Source organism: Scyliorhinus canicula, chromosome 16, assembly GCF_902713615.1.
Source record: "Scyliorhinus canicula chromosome 16, sScyCan1.1, whole genome shotgun sequence".
Taxonomy (NCBI): Eukaryota; Metazoa; Chordata; class Chondrichthyes; order Carcharhiniformes; family Scyliorhinidae; genus Scyliorhinus; species Scyliorhinus canicula.
The window spans coordinates 106,854,748-106,881,800 of record NC_052161.1 but is presented as its reverse complement, the minus strand read 5'-3'; the positions used below and the strand labels follow the sequence as shown (position 1 = coordinate 106,881,800).

The 27,053-nt window shown below is 50.7% G+C and overlaps 1 protein-coding gene across 7 annotated transcripts in view; it reads left to right on the top strand.

The window, feature by feature from the left end:
* The window catches only part of disp3 (dispatched RND transporter family member 3), a 717,999-nt gene that overhangs the window by 660,811 nt on the left and 30,135 nt on the right, over window positions 1–27,053 (top strand). For 6 of the 7 annotated variants that reach the window (XM_038821800.1, XM_038821802.1, XM_038821804.1 and 3 more), the window contains one exon: window positions 22,521–22,680. In XM_038821800.1, the coding sequence (XP_038677728.1) occupies window positions 22,521–22,680 (160 nt within the window). Of the gene's footprint in view, window positions 1–200; window positions 489–22,520; window positions 22,681–27,053 lie in introns of those variants that run through there. The other variant, XM_038821805.1, reaches the window with a different exon arrangement.

Here is a 27,053-nt window from a genome sequence, read left to right as displayed (position 1 = left end):
CTCTACCTATGCCTGTCAATATTTAGCCATTGAAATTTACTACCATTATCCTCAGCATCGCATCTCTGTACTAGCTAAAGGTAAATCGACAAAGATTCCTGCTCCAGATGGTTATCTATTTCCCTTGTTGAAATTTGTATGTGTGCAATCATTGGGGTGTCTCCTCTTCAGGGTTTACATTTTCGCTTTCTGTTGCTCAGGAAATCTCCTCTCAGTAGCTTCCCATCACATGTGGAAACCAGCGAGAACAATGCCTACAGCTTTGTTATTGCCACATTCACTGAGGGGCCAATAGTTGCACTCACCCTGGGACTTCTTGTGCAAAAATTGCAGCACGTTATAACTGATGTGGCTTCTTGTGGGATTTCAATTCCTGGAAATCAACATGCAGGCATCACTATGCCTGAAGCAGAGAAGAGAATTAGTTTTCCAAAAGAGACCTTTTCAGCAATAAATGTGCCCAAGACCAGAAGAGAAACTCAAAATATTATGCACGAGAGCAAAGTGACATGAGTCACAGTAAATTAGGCTTTCTTTAAGTCTCTGATGCCATCTGCTGCACGAGGCAGTTTTCTTCAATAAAACAAGAAGGATGACCAGAAACCATATTAAAGCTGATAGAATTTGTTACGTCTACAGTTGGGCTCATTTATAATTTCACAGTATGTTCCACCACAAGATCTGATCTGTTTGATTTGCCTCCATTACGGAGACTTTTTTTTAGTGAACAAAATAAGAGGGCTTACCGTTAAATAGAAAATCTCTGAGAAAGTGCTGATTTGTTTCCTGTACAGTGAAGTACTATGAAGTGTAGTAACTGTTTGCTATATAGGCAAACACAACATTCATTTTGTCCATGGCACGATCTTACATACAGCAGTGACTTACATGACCAGTTTATCTGTTTTTGAACATTTTTTCAGGGAGAAACATTAAAGGCATCAGGAAACCAGTCAATATTTTTGTAACACAAACAAACATGGTAAAATAGGGCAACATTCTGAAAGAATGAATGAGATTTTTGTTTTCTCAAGTTACCCAACCAACAGATTTGGTTATCCATCCAACAGAAATGGATGTATTGAGCTGCCTGGGCAGAACAGCAGCACGGTGGTTAGTACTGTTGCTTCACAGCACCAGGGACCCTGGTTCGAATCGTAGCTTGGGTCACTGTTTGTGCAGAGTCTGCACGTTCTTGGTGTGTCTGCATGGGTTTCCTCCGGGTGCTCCAGTTTCCTCCCACAAGTCCCAAATGATGTGCTTGTTAGGTGAATTGGACATTCTGAATTCTCCCTCTGTGTACCCAAAAAGGCGTCGGAGTGTGGCGACTAGGGGATGTCCCCAGTAACTTCATTGCAGTGTTAATGTAAGCCTACTTGTGACACTAATAAACATTATTGTTAGGGTCTCCGTGATGGCGCGGATGCACCTGTGCACCGAGGTCTGTGGGATCACGGACAGGTCCCCACACGTCACCTGGAAGGATCCCATCGCGTAAAAGTTCAGAGCAACCGTCACATTGACGGCGACCGAGAATGGGTGTCCTCCCCCATACCACTTCGGTGTCAGGTGTGCCATGACATACTGTCTCTCTGCTCAGCTGCAGTCTTCGACAGCGTGCCCGGTCTGGCAGGTCCTCGAACAGCAGGTGCTGCCGGTACAGACGAGATCTCATGCGGCGCCTCCTTTGCACATCCTCTTCCACAGCTTGTTGGGCGGCTCACTCTGCAGTTGCCTCCTGTTTCTCTGCGGCACGTTCCGTTGCTGCAGCTTCCTTCTCCTTAAGTAGCTCCAGCTCGTACAGCCGCATGGCATCCCCCAGGGCTGCGGCGACTAGGAAGAAGGCCACCATTGCTGGTTGAATTCCAATATCCATTGTCTGTAGGGGTGAAAGGCCGACTTGTTAGCATGGTGTATACCTATTGGGCCCAACCAGGTCGAACAGGGTACACGGTGCCCCTGGTTGGCATTGCGAGCTCTGACCCCGCATGTCACCCCCCCCCCCCACCCTCCCCAACCCCCCCCCCCCCACCCTCCCCACCCCACCCCCCCACCCTCCCCACCCCACCCCCACCCCAGCACTCCTGGCCCCTTCGGTGGCCACTACCATGGGGGCCTCTAGCCAATCGCGTTTCACGATTTCGCCGTCAGCCAATGGAGAATCCCATCCAAAGTGCGGCATACTTCTGAGAACTCCGCCACAGCTTTGTAGAGTCTGGGGGAAGGCACAACACATCCCCTTTTTGTAGTACTAGCTATCATTTAGAAAGTTTAAGTGTCCAGTGTGAATGCTAGTGAATAGATGAATGAGTGAATGGGTAGGGCTGTAGGGTTTGTAGATGGGTGAGATAAGTGAGTAAAATGTGTGAGGAAAGTTGCTAAGATGGATAGAATGGTAGGGGTTAGGATGACTTTTGGGTGAAGTGGTAGGTGGGTAGGGTGGCAGGTGAATAGAGAGGTGGAAGGGGCAGATGGATTACAATAACAGATGGGTAGGGTGGCAGGTGCGTGAGATGGTAGATGGATAGTAAGACTGGTGAGTAGGGTGAATGCTGGGTGATCTGGTAGGTGGGTAAGATTGTAGATGGGTAAAGCAGAAGCTGGGTAGGTAGGTAGGGAACAAATGGGTTGAGTGGCAGATGGTTAGGGTGGCAAGTTGATCAGATGGTAGCTGAGTAGAGTGGCAGATGGGTGAGGTGGCAGTTGGGTCAGGAATAGTCAGGTCAGATTGGGGGCACAGTCGGGTGTTGAGGAAAGTCAGGTCTGCTTGGGGGGTAGTCAAGTGGTCAGTGGGTGGAGTGGGGTTGGTCAGCCTTGCATTGAGGGGAGTCAGTGTAAGTGATTTGGGGCAGTCAGTTCTGCAGTTACCCAAGAGCTAAACTAGGATTTTTATGTCCAACATTTCCTGGTTAACTATTCAGGTAAGTCCCACAAAACTGTCCATTGTCTCCTATTCTCGATCAGAGACAGGGGGCGTGATAGATAGACATAGATATAGAACAGAACAGGCCCTTCGGCCCTCGATGTTGTGCCGAGCAATGATCACCCTACTCAAACCCACGCATCCACCCTATACCCGTAACCCAACAACCCCCCCCCCCCTACTTTTTAGGACACTACGGGCAATTTAGCATGGCCAATCCACCTAACCCGCACATCTTTGGACTGTGGGAGGAAACCGGAGCACCCGGAGGAAACCCACGCACACACGGGGAGGACGTGCAGACTCCGCACAGACAGTGACCCAGCCGGGAATCGAACCTGGGACCCTGGAGCTGTGAAGCATTTATGCTAACCACCATGCTACCATGCTGATGTAATGGAAATGTTTCTAAGTGCCTATTGTGGCTGATTTTGCTGGTTGGAGAGTTTCCCACCGCTATCTAACAACACTAATTCACTTTTTTGGGCCCGGGATTGTTTCTCACTGGTTCAGCCCACACTTAAGGGATGATTTAATAGCCGCGTCGCACTTAAGCAACAGCGTGACAAGGCCATTAGATCGTGGGAGAGCCGTTCCGGGTGGCAATCTGTTTGCAATCTTACCGACCCGCTCCGTTGCCGAAATCAGCATCCTGCCGTAGCGTAGTGAGAAACCAATAATTACTACTTAAGGCCAAGCTCCATACAATTAACGACAGCGACCCCCTTTCTAACAGGTAATGTTACGTGCATGTGTCTGGGATACAGGGTCTGGGGTCCAGTGGGCTGGGCCCCCAGCTGCAGGGGTGTGTTTTCAGGATGTTTGCAGGCTTGTCGGATGTGGGGGAAGGGGGGAAGAGGAGCAATGGGGGGACTGCAGGGTCCAGGGTGGAAGAGTCCGCTGGTTGTCAATCTCACACCCTCTCCAATTCCTTACAAATATCGCAGCGGATGGACAATATCTTGGCCCCCGCGGAACTTGCCCTAGCCGTGCTGCTAGCAGGCCAGGTGGCCAGACGCCAGAGGTGGCAGCAGGTGCAGGGCCCCGCCCCACACCCTGAGGACCATGCCATCCAACCGGCCAGGGAGTATCCCAGACGGGTAGGTCTGCGACAGCCCAAGATACACAGGTGTCGCTGGTATTTTGAACAGATGATAGACAGCGTGTGCCGCAGGAGGCTTTGCCTCAACAAGGGGATGGTGCGGCAATTATGCCATGTCCTTGCGGACTTGGCATCATGTGGAGAAGGTGGATGCTCACTCCCGGTGGCCGTCACGTTCACCGCAGCCTTGAACCTCTGCTCCTCAGAATCATTCCAGGGCTCGAGCGGGCACTTGTGCAGCATCAGACAAGCTACAGCCCACAAGTGCGAGGTCACTGATGGCTTTTGCCTGGCAGAAAACCACATAAACTTTGACATGGACTAGACCCAACAAGATGCCGGGGCATAGGATTCTCCGCCATTGACAGGATACCCCAGCTCCATAAGACATAGGAGCAGAATTAGGCCACTCGGCCCATCAAGTCTGCTTCGCCATTCAATCATGGCTGATATTTTCTCATCCCCATTCTCCTGCCTTCTCCCCATAACCCCTGATCCCCTTATTAATCAAGAACCTATCTACCTCTGTCTTAAAGACACTCAGTGATTTGGTCTCCACAGCCTTCTGCGGCAAAGAGTTCCACAAATTCAACACACTCTGGCTGAAGAAACTCCTCCTCATCTCTGTTTAAAAGGATCCTTTAGTCTGAGATGGTGTCCTCTGGTTCTAGTTTCTCCCACAAGTGGAAACATCCTCTGCATATCCACTCTATCCAGGCCTCGCAGCATCCTGCAAATTTCAATAAGATCCCCCCTCATCCTTCTAAACTCCAACAAGTACAGACCCAGAGTCCTCAAACGTTCCTCATATGCCAAGTTTTTCATTCCAGGGATAATTCTTGTGAAACTCCTCTGGACCCTTTCCAAGGCCAGCACATTCTTCTTTAGATGCGGGACCCAAAACTGCTGACAGTACTCCAAATGGGGTCTGACCAGAACCTTATACAGCCTCAGAAGTACCTCCCTGGTCTTGTATTCTAGCCCTCTTGACCTGAATGCTAACATTGCATTTGCCTTCTTAACTGCCGACTGAACCTGCACATTAACCTTGTATGAATCGTGAACAAGGACTCCCAAGTCCCTTTGTGTTTCTGTTTTCCTAAGCATTTCCCCATTTAGAAAATAGTCTATGCCGAAATTCTTCCTTCCAAAGTGCATAACCTCACACTTTTCCACATTGTATTTCATTTGCCACTTCATTGTCCACTCTCCTAGCTTGTCCAAATCCTTCTGCAGCCTCCTTGCTTCCTCAATATTACCTGTCCCTTTACAGATCTTTGCATCATCTTCAAACTTAGCAACAGTGCCTTAAGTTCCTTCTTCCAGATCATTAATGTATATTTTGAAAAGTTGTGGTCCCAGCACAGACCCCTGAGGCACACCACTAGTCACCGGCTGCCATCCTGAATAAGACCCTTTATCTCCGCTCTCTGCCTTCTGCCAGTCAGCCAATTCTCTATCCATGCCAGGATCTTATCCTTAACACGATGGACTTTTAACTTATTTAACAGTCTCCTATGCGGCACCTTGTCAAAGGCCTTCTGGAAATCTAAATAAATCACATCCACTGGTTCTCCTTTGTCTAACTTCCTTGTTACCTCCTCAATCTCTCAACAGATTTGTCAGACACAACCTCCCTTTGACAAAGCCGAGCTGACTCAGTCCTATTTTACCATGCACTTCCAAGTACTTCGCGATCTCATCTTTAATAACAGACTCTAAAATCTTACCAATGACAGAAGTCAGGCTAACCGGCCTATACTATCCCGTCTTCTGTCTCTCTCCCTTCTTAAATAGTGGTGTTACATTGGCCACTCTCCAGTCCTCTGGGATCCTTACTGCCTCCAGTGATTCCTGAAAGATCATCACCAATGCCTCCACAATTTCCTCAGCTATCTTTTTCGGACACTTGGGGTGTAGTCCATCCGGTCCAGGTGACTTATCCACCTTCAGATCTTTCAGTTTCCCCAGAACCTTCTCGTTAGTCATGGTTACTGCACTCACCTCTGCCTCCTGGTTCTCCTGGAGCTCTGGCATCCCATTGGTGTATTCCACCATGAAGAGCGATACAAAGTTTATCTGCCATTTCTTTGTTTCCTATTAATACTTTTCCAGCCACATTTTCCAGTGGTCCAATGTCTATTTTTGCCTCTCTCTTACCTTTTATATATTGAAAAAACTCTTCCTATCTTCCTTTATATTACTAGGGCAGCACGGTAGCATTGTGGATAGCACAATTGCTTCACAGCTCCAGGGTCCCAGGTTCGATTCCGGCTTGGGTCGCTGTCTGTGCGGAGTCTGCACATCCTCCCCGTGTGTGCGTGGGTTTCCTCCGGGTGCTCCGCTTTCCTCCCACAGCCCAAAGATGGGCAGGTTAGGTGGATTGGCCATGATAAATTGCCCTTAGTGTCCAAAATTGCCCTTAGTGTTGGGTGGGGTGACTGGGTTATGGGGATAGGGTGGTGGTGTTGGCCTTGGGTAGGGTGCTCTTTCCAAGAGCCGGTGCAGACTCGATGGCCCGAAGGGCCTCCTTCTGCACTGTAAATTCTATGATAAATTCTATGACTAGCTAGCTAGCACTCATACTTCATCTTCTCCCCCCTTATTGCTTTTTTAGTTGTCCTCTGCTCGCTTTTAAAGGCTTCCTAATCCTCTGGCATCCCGCTAATACTCGCCACTTTGATGGTTTTTCTTTAGCTTTATGCTGTCCTTGACATCCCTCGTCAGCTATGGATGCCTTGTCCTCCCCTTAGCATGTTTCCTCCTCCTTGGGATGAATTTCTGTTGTGCCTCCCTAATAACCCCCAAAAAATATTTAGATCCAGCCCTGATCTCCTTTGCAGCCACGTCTCTGTGATGCCCACAACATCATACCAGCCAATTTCAATGTGCGCAACAAGCTAATTTACCTTGTTCCACATACTGCGCGCATTTAGGTACAACACCCTCAATCCTGCATTGACCACCTCCCTTCTCACACTCTCCTCAGTCACTGGACTCTGTACTATGGCCCTTTTTGATTTTTGACTCTGGCTTCACTCTGTGCTATGGCCCTTTTTGATTTTTGACTCTGGCTTCATTGCCTTACACTATCCCCCTTAACTGCTTTTTGTTTCTGGCCCAGTTTTACTTCCCTCCGACTTCCTGCATCAGTTCCCATCCCCCTGCCACATTAGTTTAAACCCTCCCCAACAGCATTAGCAAACACCCCTAGTACATCGGTTCCAGTCCTGCCCAGGTGCAGACCATCCGGTTTGTACTAGTCCCACCTCCCCCAGAACCGGTTTCAATGCCCCAGGAATTTAAATCCCTCCCTCTTGTTCCGTCTCTCGAGCCACGCATTCATCCAATCTATCATGACATTCTTACTCTGACTAGGTTGTGGCACTGGTAGCAATCCTGAGATTACTACCTTTGAGGTCCTACTTTTTAGTTTAACTCCTAACTCCCTGAATTCAGCTTGTAGGACCTCATCCTGTTTTTTACCTATATCATTGGTGCCTATGTGCACCACGACAGCTGGCTGTTTACCTCCCCCCCCCCCCCCCCCCCCCCCCCCCCGCACCAGAATGTCCTGCAGCTGCTCCGAGACATCCTTGACCCTTGCACCAGGGAGACAACATACCATCCTGGAGTCTCGATTGCGTCCTCAGAACCACCTGTCTATTCCCCTTACAATTGAGTCACCTGTCACTATAGCCCTGCCATTCTTCTTCCTGCCCTCCTGTGCAGCGGAGCCAGCCACGATGCCATGAACCTGGTTGCTGCTACCTCAACAGTATCCAAAACGGTATACCTCTTTTGTAGTGAGATAACCACAGGGGACACCTGCACTGCCTTCTTACTCTTGCTCTGTATTTTGGTCACCCATTTTCACCTGCGGTCTTATGGAGTGTGCACAACAGCTACATCCTGGGGCACTTGAGGACAACCCCAGGACGGTCGGTTGGCTCTTGGTGGATAAAAGGTACCCGCTGAGGACCTGCCTAATGACGGCAGTACAGAGGCTGGTGATCGATGCAGAGTTCTGACACAAGGAGACACAAGGTGGTCATCCAGTCTGCCATTGAACGGTGCATCGGACCCATCAAAATGGAGTTCCGATGCCTCGACCACTCTGGTGGTGCACTGCAGCACACCTGCCAAAGAGACACCTGTTTTGTGGTGGTCTGCTGCATCCTTCACAACCTGGCACAGCTGCACAGCGATGTGCTGGATGTGGAGGGGGAGCCATATGTGCCCACCTCCGAGAAGGAGGACGAGGGCCAGGAGCGGCTGGAGGACAAGTCCAGGGAGAACCCGCCGGACCAGCTGGAGGATGGAGTACAGGTGGGAGCAGCAAGAGTCCGGCAAGCCTGGAGGGCCGGTGAGGACCTCACCCTTGCCCGCTTCACATATGTTGTAGCGTCTTTCATCAGTCCCCCTCCTCCCAACTCCCACTACTCCGCTTCCCGCCCGCCTCCCCGTCCATCTGTCTTCACCCCCCCCCCCCCCCATTCTCCCCTCCCCCCCCCCCCCCCCCCCATTCCCACACTCCCAGAGTTTGTGTAACATCACTCCAGGTGACGCGCAGGGAGCTGTGCTCTGATATTCCTCATTCAATGCCATTGTCTGACCCCTGCCTGTCTGCTGAGTGCTCGTTCACACCCATCACCAGTTCAGCTCAGGATGGAGGGGCAGCTGGATCTATTAGCCCTGGTGGCTCCCCTATGTATCACAGTGTGTTAGATGCCCTTGGCGATGCTCCTCAGTGACTGGGACAAGCTCTGAAGCACCCCGGCAATGACTGGGACATGTGCCCCAGTGACCGGTACATGTTCTGCACTGCCTCGGCTATGCCCACCTGAGACTGGGACATGCTGCGAAGTGCCTCATCAAGGTCCACCTGGTACTGCGTGATGTCCCCCAGTGACAGACACGCTGTCGAAACGCTCAGCCATGGCCGTCACCGACTGAACCCACCTTGGACACCTCCACTCATGCTGCCGACATCGTGCACCAGGCTCTCCACTGCAGTTACCACCCTAGCAGTGTTGGCCTTGGTAGCACGTATTGCCGATGCTTATCTCCTGCGCCCGTAGCTGCTGGGACTCCTCCAATCAGGTATGAACCTTCTGGAGTGTCACTGACATCTCCCTCTGAATCTCACGGCCGCATCCCATTGTCTGCATAAGCTCCGGTAAACCTGCTCCAGAGGCTCAGCATCTGACTGGGACCCATCTAGGTCCTGGGATCCAGCAGGCCGCGGGGAGGTTGGGGAGGAGGCTTGAGGAGTTGGGCCGTACAGGAGCGGAGGTAAAGTATGGGGGGGAAGGGGCGTATGCAGGTGCAGAGTATGGGGGGTGGGGATGGGAAATATGGGAGGGGGTCGGGGGCCTGGTGCAAACTCATCTGAGCGGCTCGGTGGAGATTTGATTACCCTCTTGTGGCACTTGGTGCCAGTCCTCACTGCCACTTCCTCCCAGAAGGCACTGGCTACCCTGGAACTGACCCTCTGAGACCGCCGGGGAAACAGGGCATCCAGTCTGGCCTCTACCGCTTCCAGTTGTCTGCCCAAGTCGGCATCGCCAGATTTTGGGGCTGGTTGTCTTGGCGTCATGGCTGCGAACTGAGTTGTCTGTGCAAGATCGGTTTAAGTTCCCCTCTCCCTGCCGAGCGCAGTCCCAGCGAATCAGCCAGCGGGACCTGATTTGCAGCGAGAAGCCCATGGAGCCTCATTAAGTGGACCAATTAACGTATTATAGCGGTGATAGCCTCCGCGGGCTGAGGGTCAGAAAACACACGGCAGTTCCCACCCGCTACCATACTTAGAAACTTTGTGGTTAAATAGCACCCTTAGAATTATTTTCATCATTGGGGAACTGAACTCAGAGGTCAGGCCACCATTTTGAAAGAGTGCCCCGATCTCTAAGTGAGTTTGTGGGTCCTCCACACCTCCCACCCATGGGCAATGTGACTCCCCACACACATGGGTATTACGCCGCACCCTCCCAAGTGAGTTTCTCCCCCTCTATAGAATCCCTGCCTTCCCCACCTCTTCTGGCCCTCCCATGCCTCCTAACAGCCCCCTCTTCAAACACCCTACCCATCACATCTTCCAACCTCCCAAGAGACCCCTTCCTACCCGCCCTGCACCACCCCCGCCCTGCCTTCCATGGCCCCCTCCATCTTCCTTTCTTGGGCATGCCTCTCCCCTCGGTCCCTGACCCTTGGCAGTGCCACCCTGGTACCTGGACACTGGCACCCTGGCAGTGCTCCGGCCAGATTTGTAGTGCCTGGCCACTTTGGCAGTGCCAGGGTGGCAGTGCCAAGGTGATCGCATTCCAGGGAGCCACCCTGTGCTGTCCCTAACCACCCAGAGGCCTCTGATGGCCTGAGAGACACTCACAGGTGCCATTCCACCTGGTTCATATTTGTGGACCAGTACGGAACGGCGCCCGGTTGGGGCCTCCCAATCCCCAGTGACCTCGCTGAAGTTGGTTTAAGACCGACTTAAGCGAACACAGCTTGGTAACGCACATTATGGACTGGATCCTGATCCCAATGCCTCGCGAGACCTGGTACATCTCGGGAGGGGTACTGGCTGCCAGGAAACCTGCAGGAGGCTTCAGCCGTCATCTCCTGTTTGAACGCAATCTGGCTGGTAGATTGCGCCCAGGGACTTAGCACAGTGGTTAGCATTATTGTTTCACAGCGCCAGAGACCCTGGGTTTAATTCCAAGCTTGGGTCACTGTCTGTGCAGAGTCTGCAAGTTCTCCCTCTGTCTGTGTGGGTTTCCTGCGGGCGCTCCAGTTTCCTCCCACAAGCCCAAAAGACATGGGGCGGAATTCTCCGCTCCCCACGCAGCATGGGAGAATCGCAGGAGGGCCTCCCGACATTTTTTACGTCCCCCTGGCACCCCTAGCGATTTTCTCTCCCCCCACACCTGGTCGCTGCATTCGTGAAACGTGCGCCAGATGTCCGTTTGGGGCATCTAGGGGCCCGATTGGGACGGGAGCACCGCGAATGTGCTAGGGAAGGGACAGGCCCGCGATCGGTGCCTACCGATCGTCGGGCCAGCGTCCACAACAGACGCACTGTTTCCCCTCCGCCGCCCGGCAAAATCAAGCCGCCACGTCGTGCCAGGCAGCTGAGGAGAAAGACGGCCACTGCGCATGCGCGGTTCGCGCCTTCTGTGCGATGAAGTCATCCGCGCATGCGCAGGTTGGAACCGGCAACCCGCGCATGCGCGGATGACCTCACAAATGTGCCGTTTTGCACGTCATTTCCGGCGTGACGAGGTTGCGGCCGGGAAAGACGGAGGCCCGCTCCTAGCCCCCGGGTGGGGGTGAATTAGGTGCGGGGAGCGGGCCCCGAGGCCGTCGTGAACCTCGGCCGATTTCACGACGGCCATCCCGATTTTTATCGGGAGCGGAGAATACCGCCCATGTTGTTAGGTGAATTGGACATTCTGAATTCTCCCTCCCTTCTGTACCCGAATAGGTGCCGGAGTGTGACCAAAAGGGATTGTCACAGTACTTCATTGCAATGTTAATGTAAGCCTACTTGTGACACTAATAAAGATAATTCTTACTTTCATGGAGGGTCCTGGGGAATAGTAGAATTGCCCATCAGAAGTTCAAACTTCCCAAGCAATTACCATTGAGGTCAGCAAGTCGGAACTTAAATTTTTCACACACGTGGGATTGGCTGATTGAATCAAAAAGCATGTGACTTCTGTTATTAATACCAGGAAGAGTATACACTCAACCAATCTGTGGCTGCAAAACCCAAAGCAAAACATCTGCTGTTGGATGTGATCCCGTAATTGGACAGCACTTGCTGAACAATGTTGAGTGTGCTGAAAGCTACACTAACAGCCAATTTAAGATAATCAGTAAAGTTTGTAAAGTGACTCAATTACATTTGCTATGAGAGACAAACATTCATATGGACACGTTTGCTGCAAACAAAAGGAATATGTTCAAGCCTTGCACCTTTTTTTTGGACTAACTAGAAGCTTAGCGTGCCTGTAGTTCCCCGTTGTTTTCTCCAGGGTAACGCCTCGGCGAAGCAGATTTGATTTGCCAACCAAATCCTCTGGTATAAATTATCATGATTGTCTGAAGTTTGACATTCTTGTGCTTGTCCTGATAAGTGCAAGATGAAAAGCTTCAGCAACATATCCCTCCATATGGCAATATTCAAGTTCTCCACTACCAACCTTAAAATTAGAGCTCAGAGAATCAGTGATGATGTCAGGAAGCAATTCCTGACACAGAAGGTAGTGGAATTCTGGAACTCCATCCCCCAAAACAAGATTTTTTTGAAACTAGGGCTAGGATTCTGCGTTTCAAGTCTACCCACTACTGCTGCTGGCGAGGATGGAAAATGTGGCGCTCAGCCAAATCTCCCGTTCACTGCAGCGGAACTGGAGAACCCCACCTCTGTGAAAGGACCGAAATCCTGCCCTAGATCAATTGAACGTTTTGAAACCAGATTGGCAGGTATTTGTTAGGCAAGTGTATTAAAGGTAATGGAACCAAGATGATTGGTTGGAGTTAAGAAAAAGATCAACCTTTATCAAAATCAGTGATGAGCAGGCTCAAGGTGTTGAATATTCCAACATGGCACTGCTTATATTAATATACATAATATATATATATATACATATATAAAACACACACATGCGCACACGATCCATACTCACTTCAACTCAGTGGGTCAGCCAGATACAAAGCAGCATTTATTGGAAGCATTTTGTACCAGTGTGCAATGCCAAGAAAATGTAGGATATCGAAAAAAGGAGTGCGCCAATAGGAGAAAAGGACCTGTGCTCCTCTCCTCTATTTCCTAATTGCTAGATCAGAACAGCATTTGGTGGAGACCAAAATACACTTTTATTTCCAAACTATGTAGTTCCTACTCTCAAAGAAACAAGATCACCTGACCAAAACGATAGTCCTTGCAGATCATTTTTGATCAGGCTGCATGCTTAATTATCATGGAATCAACAATCCAAGTTGATGCTTGTTCATATCCATAAATTGCTGACCAATTAATTACCTAAACCATTTAATATCATATATTTACAGACCTAAAGCTTTTCAAGCACTGTCCCAGTGATTTAATCTTGTGAATCAATTAGTCGCGATCTCTGAAGCAAGCCACACTTTAATCCCTTTCCCGTTCCTGCTGATTTCATGTTTGATTAGTTTCCTGATTTAATTGCTTATGCTTCCTGGCTTTTCATTATGTATAACACATTTAACTGTAAAAATAACTCTTTACTGTGGACAGTGAATGATTAGTTACCCCATTCGGGCAGCATGGTAGCACAAGTGGATAGCACTGTGGCTTCACAGCGCCAGGGTCTCAGGTTCGATTCCATGTTGGGTCACTGTCTGTGCAGAGTCTGCACGTTCTCCCTGTGTCTGCATGGGTTTCCTCCGGGTGCTCCGGTTTCTTCCCACAGACCAAAGACGTGCAGGTTAGGTACATTGGCCATGATAAATTGCCCTTAGTGACTAAAAAGGTTAGGAGGGGTTATTGGGTTACGGGGATAGGGTGGAAGTGAGGGCTTAAGTGGGTCGGTGCAGACTCGATGGGCCAAATGGTCTCCTGCACTGTATATTCTATGTCTATGTCTATATAGGTTTATGGACACATTCCTTCTTTAATTGATTCTGACTAAACATACTGGGAAATACCTTACCATATTTTTTCAAAGTGTCGGTTCTCATGGGAAGACTGGGGGGAATCCCGCCGTCGATGCTGGCGGGAGAACCCACCGTGTATTCCACCTCTTTAACACAATTTATTTCTTCCACATGAATCGTGTCATGCTCATGGTGACCTGGGAAAATTTAAACTCTGTAATCAGTGGACTCTCCTTTTAAACGGCTCTCCAGCACTTCTTCCAAGTCCAGTCAGGGAGGATGGCTGCCAGAAAGACTGCGCCATGTTTTACAGAGGGAGCCCTCAGCAAACCTCTTTCTGGGTTTGAGCAAAGGTAGGAAGCTCTCTACCCACGATCAGGCAGACATTCAACCAGCAAATTGACCAACCCTGTGTGGGAAGCTATAACTGCGATTGTCAGCACCAGCTCACTCAAAAAGAGGGACGGGGCTGCAGTGTCGCAAGAAAATGAATGATCTTATTGGTGCAGCCATAGTGAGTACGCCTCCTCATGTCTCCCTCAGCATCCCTCTTCACCTCCATGGTGATCTCACTCTCACCCACCTCGTGGTGTAATAACACTAGTCATGCGCCCCCCCTCCCCCCCAGCCCCCGCACAATAGATTCAATGCCCCTCACGTGCCTGCTCCAACTCACCTCCCATGCCTGCCACACCGCTTCTCTATCTGCGTGGCACAACTTCTGCCTACACTCTTCCCATCTGCCTCATTGAAGGACAAGACCTCGAGCACAAGAAGCATGAGCAGGCAAAGCCAGCTGGAGTGATGCCAGAGCTCAAGACCCGAGCCCAATTTGAGGAATGAGCCCATGACTTTGCTGGCAAGGAGCAGGACCACTCCTGTGTATAGGGCGAGGTCGGGGCCAGAGATAAAAATGAGAACCCCCCTCAACACATCTATTGCGCACGTTTCACGTGGGTGAACTTTCTCCTATCAATGTCATCTCCCTTCGAGTGTAGGTCGATCAGCAGACCAGCCCAGATCATTCTTGCAACCCCAGGACACCACAGATCCAAGAAGCTCCGAGTCAGACATCTCGGAGACCAGCATTGAAGAGTCTTCCCACCTATCGTCCACGGCCTCCATCAGCGCAGATACTCACACCTCGTGGGATTAATTAGACAAGCTTCTGGGTCACTCACTGGTGAACACCTCACACCTGATGATCCACAGCAAGTAGAGACAGGGACATCCCAGGAATCTGGCACTCAGAGGGATGCAGCAACCTAGGAAACTGCTGAGCCCCTGTCTGATGACATGTCCCGGGTACGGTTGTCTCAGAACTGCTGGAGCTGCAAAGGGGGAATCACGAGTATCAGGAAGGGATAACAGTATCCCTCCTTGCACTCCAAGGAGATGGTGCCGTCAATCTGATGTAATGAGGCCAACACTGCCACGGAGGGTGGCGTCCACCGTGGAGACCTTGGCGCAGGATGTGCACTCCATCTTGAGGATGTCTGCTCCATGGTTCAGCTCATGACCTCCATGGCTGAGGGCATGAGCTCCATGGTGCAGGCACTGGTGGGAATCCAAGAGCGTCAGGACCGGGGTGACCGGACCTCTGGATCACACTCAAGATGCCCCTCTGTCCCATGGAGGAGCACAAGAACTTTGAGACATCCGAAGGGAAGGGATCTGCAGGAGCACTGCCCAGGGCCTTCCACTCAGGAGACCCTGGGGGTGTCCATCTGTCACACCTCTTCCTTTAGAGAAACACCTGCAGCCCCGTACACCAAGGAGGGCAGCACTTCAGTACCTGTGCTGCCCAGGGGACTCCCGCCAAGGTCATTTCAGGCAACAGAGTGTGGAAGTCAGCAGGCCGCCAGAAACAGGCTCAGGATCCTGGAGATACATCTAGACTTGGCAGGAGGGTGAGGAAGACTAATGAACGATAGGCACCTGCTGAGCACGAGCGAACCAAGGCACCATTAGAAAAATACACCATCATAATAACTAACTAGCATTAAAAATCAGTCCGCTCACCCACAAAGAGCCCCCAAGCTATCATGTCATGGTGCCATGCTCCGCAAGCCCCGAGCAAACAGCACTTCCACCTTGTGCAGTGTGAGAATGACAGTGCAGTGTCTCTCCCACCTCTCACAGTGACGACGTAGTAATACTGCATTGTTCCTAGTGCAGCATCCCACCCATCTGCTCATCAAGGGAAGGTTCCCCCCAACACACCAATATTCAGGCCTCATATGTGCCAGAATTTTCTAGCTATGATGATGCCATTGGCTGAAGCCGTGTCAGAGTCTATGAGCTGGAAAAACAGTGGAGGCAGTAGCAGCTGAGATGTGTTATTCTGCTTGTCTGGCCTAAAATTACCCTGTTCACTGGCAGGTCTCATTCAGCTCTCTGCCAGCCAGGAGTCAGACATTTTGCTGAGGTTAAGATAAGCATCGCTCTGCCCTCATTGCACGTCATCATTATCCTCCTGCACCATCCGGCAGCCTACCCATGAATGGAGCGACCATTTAAATGACCTCTCGCAGGCCCCACAGCAGTGAGAAGAAGTGAGACACAATGTTGGGAGAGGTTTTCACAGCCTGATCCTGGTCATCACCAAGCTGAGAGTCAATGAGAGTGCCCCTAGCCCTGTGCTCCATGTGGGCACTGGCCATCGCCCGAGATCTTTCATCCTCCTCCGTGCGCGAGTTACCTGTCACTGCCCTCCTTGACATCCTCCTCATCAGAGGATGTGTGGCACGTCTCCACCTCCTGGTCCAGCTGCTTGCCCCACTGCAGTGCCCAGTTATGCAGAGCGCAGCAGATCATTATGATAGGAAACATCACCTGAGGGCTGTATTGGGGGGCTCCCCCTGACCGGAGATAGCTAGCATGGGCTCAGAATTCTATCTAGCATTGTCAACACCGGTTGGATGTGTTCCTGAAGTTTTCATCACATAGCATCTCACCTTCAATCTCCCTGCAGCCATGATTCCCACGATTGGTTGCCTGTTATGAGCATCACCACGATGCCTTGTTTTCTCACTCCAGTTGAAATCTGATCAGAATATTCATTACCCTATTACCTAGAATTATATAGAATATATAACACTGAAGGAGGCTATTCAGTCCAACCAGTCCACACTGGGATTTATATGCTACCTTCCTCACCTAACTAGCAGCTGAACCCTCTCTCATTCTGTATTATTTGTTTATCTTGCTTCCCTTAAATTCAGCTGCACAATTGTCTTGTCCACTCCCTTTGGTAGCAAGTTCTACAGTCTCACCACTCTGGGTCAAGAAACTTAGGGCGCAATTCTCTGGAGAGGTTTCTAAGTGTGGTAATCAGCGGGAATTGCCGCACACGTCCCAGCGCTCAGCCCAGCGAGGCCCGGCAACGCTATTCAACGTTAATTGGTACAGCTGATTCGCCAGGACCGTGCTTGCGAGCCCCCCCCCCCCCGCTAACCAGTTCGAGCAGCACTTAAGCAACACTTGCTCAGCCAATCCAGACAGCTCACAATAATGGCGCCAAGGAGACCAGCCCCAAGATTCGGGGATGCTGACCTGGGGAGGCTGCTCGATGAAGTGGAGGCCAGGAGGGATGTCTTGTTCCCCTGAGGTTCCTGGAGGATTAGCCATAGGGCAGCTAGTGCTGCCTGTGATGAGATGGCGATGGCTGTGAGCATCGGGAGTGTGACCAGGAGGACTAGCATCCAGTGCTGAAGAAAGGTCAAATACCTGCACTGGGTAGACACCAATGACCCTCGCTCCCTCCCAGATGTTTCCACCCCCAGACGAGCATCCACCTACCCAACTGTCCATGTGCCCCCCAACTCTCCATGCGACCCCCAACTCTCCCTTCAACCCCATGCGTGCATATACCCCCTTCAACCCCCCCCATCCTTCCTCCACCCCCTCCTCATTAAACCCCCCTCCCCCTCCTTCACACCCCTCTCTCCTCCCACCACCATGAACTATGCGTGTGGCTAATCATAGAATCATAGATTTTACAGTACAGAAGGAGGCCATTGGGCCCATCAAGTCTGCACCAGCCCTTGGAAAGAGCAACCACGCCCACACCTCCACCCTATCCCCGTAACCCAGTCTAACGTTTTTGGACACTAAGGGAAATTTAGCATGGCTGATCCACCTAACCTGCACATCTTTGGACTGTGGGAGGAAACCAGAGCAACCGGAGGAAAACCACGCAGACACGAGAAGAATATGCAGACTCCATACAAGCAGTGACCCACGTCGGGAATTGAACCTGGGATCCTGGACCTGTGTAGCAACATTGCTCACCACTGTGCTTCTGTGTCGCCCTAATGTTGCCCTCTCTGTGTCTCCTCAGGAAAAGCTCTCCCACAATTATCTGGTGGTGAGCCAGACATAAGAATCCTCACCTTCAAGGAGCAGGCTCTGGAGGTGACTGGTGTGGCCGAAGACAGAGCGGTCATCAACATGGAGGCTGGCATATGCCGCGTGAGCTTTACCCGGGCTTCACCAGGAGGACCTGTCAAACGGGCATTGTTATTGCCTCACTGACTGACCCATCCCTCCCACTGACCACATGTCCATTCTCCCGCAGGTCCTCCAGTCGACGCCCATCCCAGATGGCACCCTCGCCAGCCTCCCAGGAGACCATTTTAGAGGAGAGCTCCGAGGATGCCACCGTCACAGCACAGCTGTCATCCCCACCCTTCACCAGCACAGACATACGCACCTCGGTGGGAAATGTTAGTCAGGCTTCTGGGGCACAATCTGGTGAGCACCACACTGCTTCTGATGTACATCAGCTGGAGGCAGGAGCCTCAAGGCTAGACAGCAGTCGGAGGGCTGCCGGATCCCAGGACCCAGCTGGGTCCCAGCCTGATGCTGAGCCTGTGGAACAGGGTTACGCGGAGACGTAAGGGAGCGCCCGGGACATTCAGAGGGAGATGTCAGTGATACTCCAGCTTGGAGGAGCCCCAGAGACTATGGGCGCAGGAGATGCAACAATGCATGACACTGAGTGGAGGAGGTATTGGGGGGCCTAAAGGCCATGCAGTCGGGGAAAGCCCCGGGGCCTGATGGATACCCAGTAGAGTTCTATAGGAAGTTTTCTGAGCTGGTGGGCCCGGTCTTGGTGAGGGTTTTCAATGAGGCAAGGGACAGAGGGACCCTGCCGCCGACAATGTCGCAAGCCACTATATCACTGATATTGAAGCGGGGTAAAGACCCGGAGGCGTGCGGGTCCTACAGGCCAATCTCCCTGATTAATGTTGACGCCAAGCTCCTGGCAAAGGTATTGGCGGTTAGAATGGAGGACTGCGTACCGGAGGTGATTGGGGAGGACCAAACTGGGTTCGTGAAAGGTAGGCAGCTGGCGGCCAACCTGAGAAGATTACTTAATGTGATAATGATGCCCCCGGCGGGTAGGGAGGTGGAGGTAGTGGTGGCAATGGACGCCGAGAAGGCCTTTGACCGGGTGGAGTGTGACTCTCTATGGGAGGTGCTCGGACGGTTTGGGTTCGGGGAGGGATTGGTGGATTGGATCAAATTATTATATCAGGCCCCGAGAGCCAGCGTCAGGACTAACAGAGAAGTGTCGGAGTACTTTAGGTTGTACCGAGGGACCAGACAGGGCTGCCCGCTCTCCCCACTGCTGTTTGCACTGGCCATAGAGCCGCTGGCGATTGCGCTGAGAGCCGCAGAGGGATGGAAGGGGATGGTGAGGAGCGGGGTAGAACATAGGGTCTCTCTTTACACAGACGACCTGCTCCTGTATGTGTCGGACCCAGTGGCCGGGATGGGAAGTATACTGGGAATGCTGAGGAAGTTCGGCCAGTTCTCAGGATACAAATTAAATACAGCCAAGAGTGAAATGTTTGTGGTACAGGCAAGGGGCCAGGAGAACAGATTGAGAGGGCTACCGTTTAGGCTGGTTGAGGTAAATTTCTGGTATTTGGGAATTCAGGTGGCACGAGACTGGGGCAGGCTGCACAAGTTAAATTTGGCCAGGGTGGTGGAGCAAATGAAGGGAGAGTTTCGGAGATGGGATGCACTGTCGCTGGCAGGGAGGGTGCAGACTGTAAAGATGACAATCCTCCCTAGATTTCTGTTTATTTTTCAGTGCCTCCCGATCTTTATCCCACAGTCCTTCTTCAAAAGAGTTAACAGGATGATCATGAGCTTTGTCTGGGCGGGAAAATCCCCGCGGGTGAATAAGGCGATGTTGGAGAGGAACCGCAGCGAGGGAGGGCTGGCTTTGCCGAGTCTGATTAATTATTACTGGGCAGCCAACATCGCTATGATAAGGAAGTGGATGGTGGGTACGGGGTCTATTTGGGAGCGGGTGGAGGCGGCTTCGTGCAGGGGCTCCAGCTTGGCAGCCCTGGTCACGGCTCCTCTACCGCTGCCGCCGGCCAAGTACACCACCAGCCCGGTAGTGGTGGCGACCCTGCGGATATGGGGCCAGTGGAGGAGGCATGTAGGGGAGATGGGGGCGTCTGTCTGGGCGCCAATCTGCGACAACCATCGGTTTGCCCCCGGGAGTATGGATGGGGGGTTCCGAGTATGGCGGCGGGCGGGGGTGGGAAGGGTGGGTGATATGTTCCTGGAAGGGAGCTTTGCGAGTTTGAGGAGCTTGGAGGAGAAATTTGGGTTGGTAAGGGGAAATGATTTTAGGTACCTACAGTTGCGGGACTTTGTTCGTAGACAGGTCCCATCTTTCCCACGCCTCCCGCCAATGGGGATCCAAGACAGAATAGTCTCTAGGGGGGAAGAAGGGGAGGGTAGAGTCTCGGGTATTTATAAGGTGCTCATGAGGGAGGAAGGGCCCCAGACAGAGGAACTGAAACTTAAATGGGAGGAGGAGCTAGGCGGGGAAATGGAGGACGGGCTGTGGGCAGAGGCCCTGAGTAGGGTAAATTCGACCGCGACATGTGCTAGGCTCGGGCTGATTCAATTTTAGGTCGTTCACCGGGCCCATATGACGGTGGCTCGGATGAGCAAATTCTTTGGGGTAGAGGACAAATGCGCTAGGTGCGCAGGAGGACCAGCGAACCACGTTCACATGTTTTGGGCATGCCCTGTGCTGAGGGGGTACTGGGAGGGATTTGCGGGGATCATGTCCCGGGTGCTAAAAACAAGGGTGGTGATGAGTCCAGGGGTGGCAATTTTTGGGGTTTCGGAAGACCCGGGAGTCCAGGGGGAGAAAGAGGCCGATGTTTTGGCCTTTGCTTCCCTGATAGCCCGGCGACGAATACTATTGGCGTGGAGGGACTCAAAGCCCCCGAAGACTGAGTTGTGGCTTGCGGACATGTCGAGTTTCCTGGGTATGGAAAAAATTAAGTTCGCCTTGAGGGGATCTGTACAGGGGTTCGCCCGGAGGTGGCAACCATTTATTGACTTCTTTGCGGGAGAGTGAGCGTCAGCAGGGGGTGGGGGGAGGGAGGGGGGGGGGTAGAGTAGAGTAGAGTAGGAGGGAAAATATGGCGGGTAGTACCGGTGGGAGAGGAGCGGGCTTGTGCAGTATATTACGATTGAAGTATTGAATGTATGTGGATGTTTGCACATTTTTGCCTTTTTTGCTTTCTTTCTGTTGATGTCTGTAACTGTTTACAAAGCCAAAAACTACCTCAATGAAATTGTTTATTTTAAAAAAAATGCATGACACTGAGACACTGCTAAGATGGCAATCCCAGTGGAGAGCCTGGTGTAAGGTCGACACTATTAGTGAAGGTGTCCAAGTCGCACAGCCGGTGACGGCTAAGTTTGACGGTCTCAACAGAATGTCCGCCTCGCTGGGGGATTTCACCCAGGCTGACCTTGATGAGGTTCTGCGGGACATGTCCCTCTCTCAGATGGGCATGGCCAAGGCGCTGAGGAGCTTGTCGCAATCACAGGTGGGTATTGCCGAGGCGCTGCAGAGCATGTCCCCGTCACTGAGGAGCATCGCCGAGTGCGTCAACAGGATGGTGAGGACCACGGGGAACCACCAGGGCTGGCAGAGCCAGATGATGCAGGGGCTCGAACTAGCTACCCCTCCATCCAAAGTTGGCTCGAGACAAATATTAAGGAGGGTCTGGGCCCTACGCTCTGGAATTTCCTGCCAAAACCTCTCTATCTCTTCTCCTTAAGACCCTCTTTAATATTTGTCTCTCGCCAATTTTTTAGTCACCCTGTCTTTGTATTCTCTTCCTTGGTTTGGTGTCAGTTTCTGTCTTATTCCACTCCTTTAAAAGCACTTGGATGTTTTAGTACATTGAAGGTCACGTAGAGTGCGGCACAGTGGTGCAGTGGTTAGCACTGCTGCCTCATGGTGCTGAGGACCCGGGTTCAATCCCGGCCCCGGATCACTGTCTGTGTGGAGTGTGGTTAACCACTGTACACCTGTATTACGGGATGTAAGGTAGGACCTGTACTCCAGGCTCGCCAGTAGCCCCTGCTGGCTGGCTCCGCCCACTAGGAGCTGTATAAATATGCGTGTCCTCCATTGATCTGCCATTTCGCCAGCTGCAGCAGGAGTCCACGCATCTGACTGCAATAAAGCCACAGTTGTACCCAACCTTAGTCTTTGTGCAATTGATTGTGCATCATGGAGTTTGCACATTCTCCCCGTGTCTACGTGGGTCTCACCCCCACAAACTCAAAGAGATGTGCAGGGTAGGTGAATTGGTCACGCTAAATTGCCCCTTAATTGGGAAAAAAATGAATCGGGTACTCTAAATTTTTTTTAAAAGGTCAAATAGAAATAGAAATTATTGTTGGTGTGCCCTACCAAAGTGTAATTCTATTTTGCATTTTATTTTAGGTAGAAGCATCAGTTAGCTGAAACAATATGTGATTTTCATTGCTATTTCCATGATCTTTGATTCTTCACAGACAACCTACAAAGGAAAGTCTTCATTTCAAACATATGCAGATTACTTGAAATGGGAGAATTTCCTCCAGGAGCAGCTTCGTCAGTTTTCGGAACAATCATCACTACGTCATGGATTCCAGACTTGTGAGCACTGGAAACAGATTTTTATGGAAATAATAGGTAAGTCACAAGACCAAGAAGTAGGTTCGTGAGATAAGGCACAAAATCCTGCAATTTTGGAACGATATTTTGGGCGTGATTCTATCCCACCATTGTGCCCGGTCTACCTGAGTTTGTGCCAGGGGCTGAATGGAGTGCAATATTCCCGGCCCGCAGCACCCAATGCAGTCTTTAAACTCATTTAAATATGCTCAGCGCGTTCATGGCCGGAGTCTCCCAGCTTCCAGAATTCACCGCCCCTACAGGCACAAAGTGAGTTTCCAAAACAGAAACCAGACGTGATGGCCATGTGCCAAGAGGCTCAGAGGCCATTGGAACCCCCAGTTGACTAAGGATTTTGCCTGAATTATACTTTTTGGCATTCTTTTTAAAGGAAACATGCAATGTTTAAATGAGCCATTAGGGAGCCATTTAGCCCTGGTTTCCACAAACATGGATGAAACGTGACAGCACCTCTGGGAGTTTGCAGGCCATTAAAGACCCCCGGGTGGTCGGGAACATGGCAGGGTAGTGCCCTGGCACTTGGACACCTTGGTACTGCTAGAATGCCTGTGGCATTGTCAGCCTGGCAGTTCCCATGTGCCAGGTTGGCACTGCCATGGTCCAGGGTCCATCAGGGAGGAGTGAGGAGGTTCTAGGGGCCTCAAAGATGGGGAGAGCAAAAGGGGTGGCCAACAGGCAGGGGTGGGACATGGAAGGATGGGTTGTGCAGAGATCGGGGCTGCCGGTCAAAATGGCGCCCCCCCCCCCGATCTGCAAGGAGATGACTAATGGACAACTAAAATATGACTTCGGCGGGGAGAAACGAGGCCCAAAAAACTGACAAAGTGCCGGTGAATGGTGGCACTGCAACCACCGAGGAACAGCCAGCCAAATGCTCCCGAAACCGGAATTCGTTGAATCGCACCCCGAATCTTTCCTCTGTCTGCAAAAGTCATTCATTCGTTGCCATTCTGTGACCAACTCAGCTAAGATCAGGGACTCACCAATCCCTTCTCGCACAAAACACGATGCCATTGAGCCAACACCGCCCATCAGTGAAAGCTACTAAAGTCATTTTTATGGATGTTTTGTTTGAACTATATTGTTTATACTTCATCTTCAATTTCCTTATTATTGTCCTTAAATAGTTAGATACTGCAAAGGATTTTAGTGTAATAATGCAGGGAAGAAATCCCAATGACCGAAAAGAAAATCGGAACCAAAGCTCTTGCAAACCTGTAGATGTTGCTGAAGTAGTTTAAGAGATCCTAAATGATGAAAAATTGTGAATGCCCAGTATCATCGAGTAATACCTATGCCAGAGCCCCCAAAAGAATTTCACAGGATTTAAAAAATCATTATTATTGATAATTGTTAGAATATTCCAACTGCTGTTTTTTCTTAACTTGCTGGTTGTTTTCCAATTTTGCCATTCCTCTTACTTTATGTTCAAACAAATGATCCATGTAGGGCAGAGAGGTTGGCAGGAGTTTCATCCTTGAAGCTCTTAGCAGGAGTCAGTAAAATACTTGTCTCGGCTTGCCCATCTCAAGAAAAAAAACTGTAGGGACAGGATTTTTATTGTGAGGAGGCAGGTGTGCACTGCAGTCTGGCCAGCTGATTCAGGGGAAAGTCCAGAGGCAGCCAAAGGGGCTGGGGTGCATAGTTGGGCTGTTTAAAATGCCCAGCAAAATTCCCAATGCAGTAGACAATACAGCCTAAGAGCAGAAACAGTGAAACAAATCACTGCTTTTTCACTCACATGTGCTGTACACCTGTTGCCTCAGACAGATGTCTAGAAAGCAGAAATTGTAACTTAATAGAAAGCCAAAAGCACATCACAAGGCTTTAAACCGCCTCAGGTCCTTTGAATCTGCAAGGCTTCTATTCACTTCAAAGAAAAATAGCTTTTCAGAGCCTGTAATTGACAGCTTCCAGAAAGCCAGATGCCTGGATTGTTTAATTTCATTTCTCTTCATTCTTGAATGAAGCTCACAGTAGCCTGCTGTGAAATTAACCACAATGTTTACAAACGTGTAGGAGTTAAGTACTTTCACTTCCTATTTTGTCAGCAGAAAGCACTTAACTGATTTTGATGTGGTCATGAGCTGTCAATCATAGCTGGGCGTTTATCAACATTACGGTTAGTTTCACAGCAAGCCACTTGAGATACATTCAAGCATAAAGGGAAATGAAAATAATACTGGCACAATATTAAACATGAATGTTCATAAAAAGTTGTGGTATGATCAAAAGAAAAAAACAAAGCAATCTCAAAGCAACAAATCGAATATTATGAAAAAATTAGTAATTAATAAACATGACTATTAGATTGTGACAGAATGAGAGTGTGTATGTCTGGTTCACTCCCAGTCTCAGGTGCTCACTCGCTCACCTACTCCTGAGTATGTGTTGGTGATGAGGGTGAGTGAGAAATCTGAGACTGGGGGTCATCCAGACACTCACTCACTCAGAAACGTGGAGCGGGATCAACATCTGGAGAGAATCGAAAAATATGATTTCCTCTGGCATGAGCAGATTTTGGAATCTCCCCCCCCACTTCCCCCCACCCCATCGCAGTAGTGAAAAACGCACCGTGGGAACCTAATTTTAATACATTACCTTGCCATTAGCGAGAACACTCTCCAGACCTCCCACTCACGGAAACCTGACACGGCACAGCGGTGTCATTTACACAAAGTCTTGCCAGGCATGAGGCAGTCAAGGGGAGTGCAGAGGGACATGCCAAGCCACTGGCAGTACCAACTTGTGCCAGGGAACAGTGCCAGGGCAGGACCCTAGTGGGTGGCCAATGGAGGATGTGTATATGTGTGGTAGGCATGGGGGGGTGGTGAATGGAGAGTAGACATTGAGGGAGAGGGATCTGGGATGGGGTTGTGGAATCATCCGGTGGTGACTGTCAGTGGAGAAGAGCCCCAAGACCACGATGTTGCCTGGGGACTATTCGGCTGCAGCACTGGTTGGGGCGGCCTTTAAGGATGGTATCCCTCTCCCCACCACCAATCTGACCTCGATCAAGACACACAATGTGCCACACTGAATTCCGTATTTCACACCCCCGAGCACCAACATGTGCTGCCACCCACAAAGACCCAAGGTTCTAACTTGAATTAGTAATGAAGATGTCACATTGTGGAAGGTCATTGAACATTTTCACCACAGGATCCAGGTTCTGCATACTATACTGTGGCCACTGAGCAGGGCCATCATCTCCCTCCAGGCCTTCCTCGTGATGTGAGGTGGCCTCCTTTTGCCTTGCCTTGGCCGCAAGATGTGACAATGGTCATCTATTGCCTCCAAGTAACTCATTGGAAAAACTGGGTCCCGTCATGGGATCTGGACAGCAATGTCATCTTTCACACCGAAGAAGCTCTCCAAGTCTGTAATAATTTTATCTGTGTCACAAGTAGGCTTACATTAACACTGCAATGAAGTTACTGTGAAAATCTCTTTGATGGGGGACCAAAACAATTCCCACTGCAAATAAGCTCCCTGAGATGCTAAATGCAGTCTTCCAACCTGCAGGGAGTTGCATCTAAATCCCCCATCTGCATCCTTCTTGTTTCCAGCGCCCGCCCTCTTCCCACCCCCATCTGCAGTGCTGAGCCTCTCACGGGTGCTATTCATGCTGGCCGGCAGTTGGTTAGCCAGCCGCATGAAATTGAGTTTGACACACACACTGGCTCACACACACACACACACACACACATGCTTCCCCGTCGGGTGAATGGGCATGGAACTTCATGGGGCCCATAGATGGTGGGGTGGGGCATACTTTGGTCTGGTGGACATGAAGGACCATAAGGGTTTCTTGGGGAATGGGGGGGGTGGGGGGGATACGTTGGCATGGGGTGCCATAGAGGTTTAACATGGGAATTGTAGGGGGGACATACCTCGGCATGTGGGAGAATGAGTAGGAGCATTTGAATTTACCTTTCTTTTTTTTTTATCACTTATTGTCACGAGTAGACTTCAATTAAGTTACTGTGAAAATCCCCTAGTCGCCACATTCCGGCGCCTGTTCGGGGAGGCTGTTACGGGAATCGAACCGTGCTGCTGGCCTGTTTGGTCTGCTTTTAAAGCCAACGATTTAGCCCAGTGTGCTAAACAGTGTGCAAAAGGTTTCCTCAAGCAGCTAGCCCAATTCAGGGAAATTACAGAGGTCTAGGACATGCCTTTCCCTTAACGGAGCTGGTCAAGGGGAGAGTGCAAAAATCCATACTTGCCCGCATTTTTAAAATGTTTTCCTGAAAATCGGAACGCTGAGAATAGAGCCATGAATCTTGAAATTGTTTTGAAAGAGCTCCCAAGTCATCCGGATTCAGTGAAAATCCAGCCCAATGTCATCAAACTTTCCCCATAAATCATAA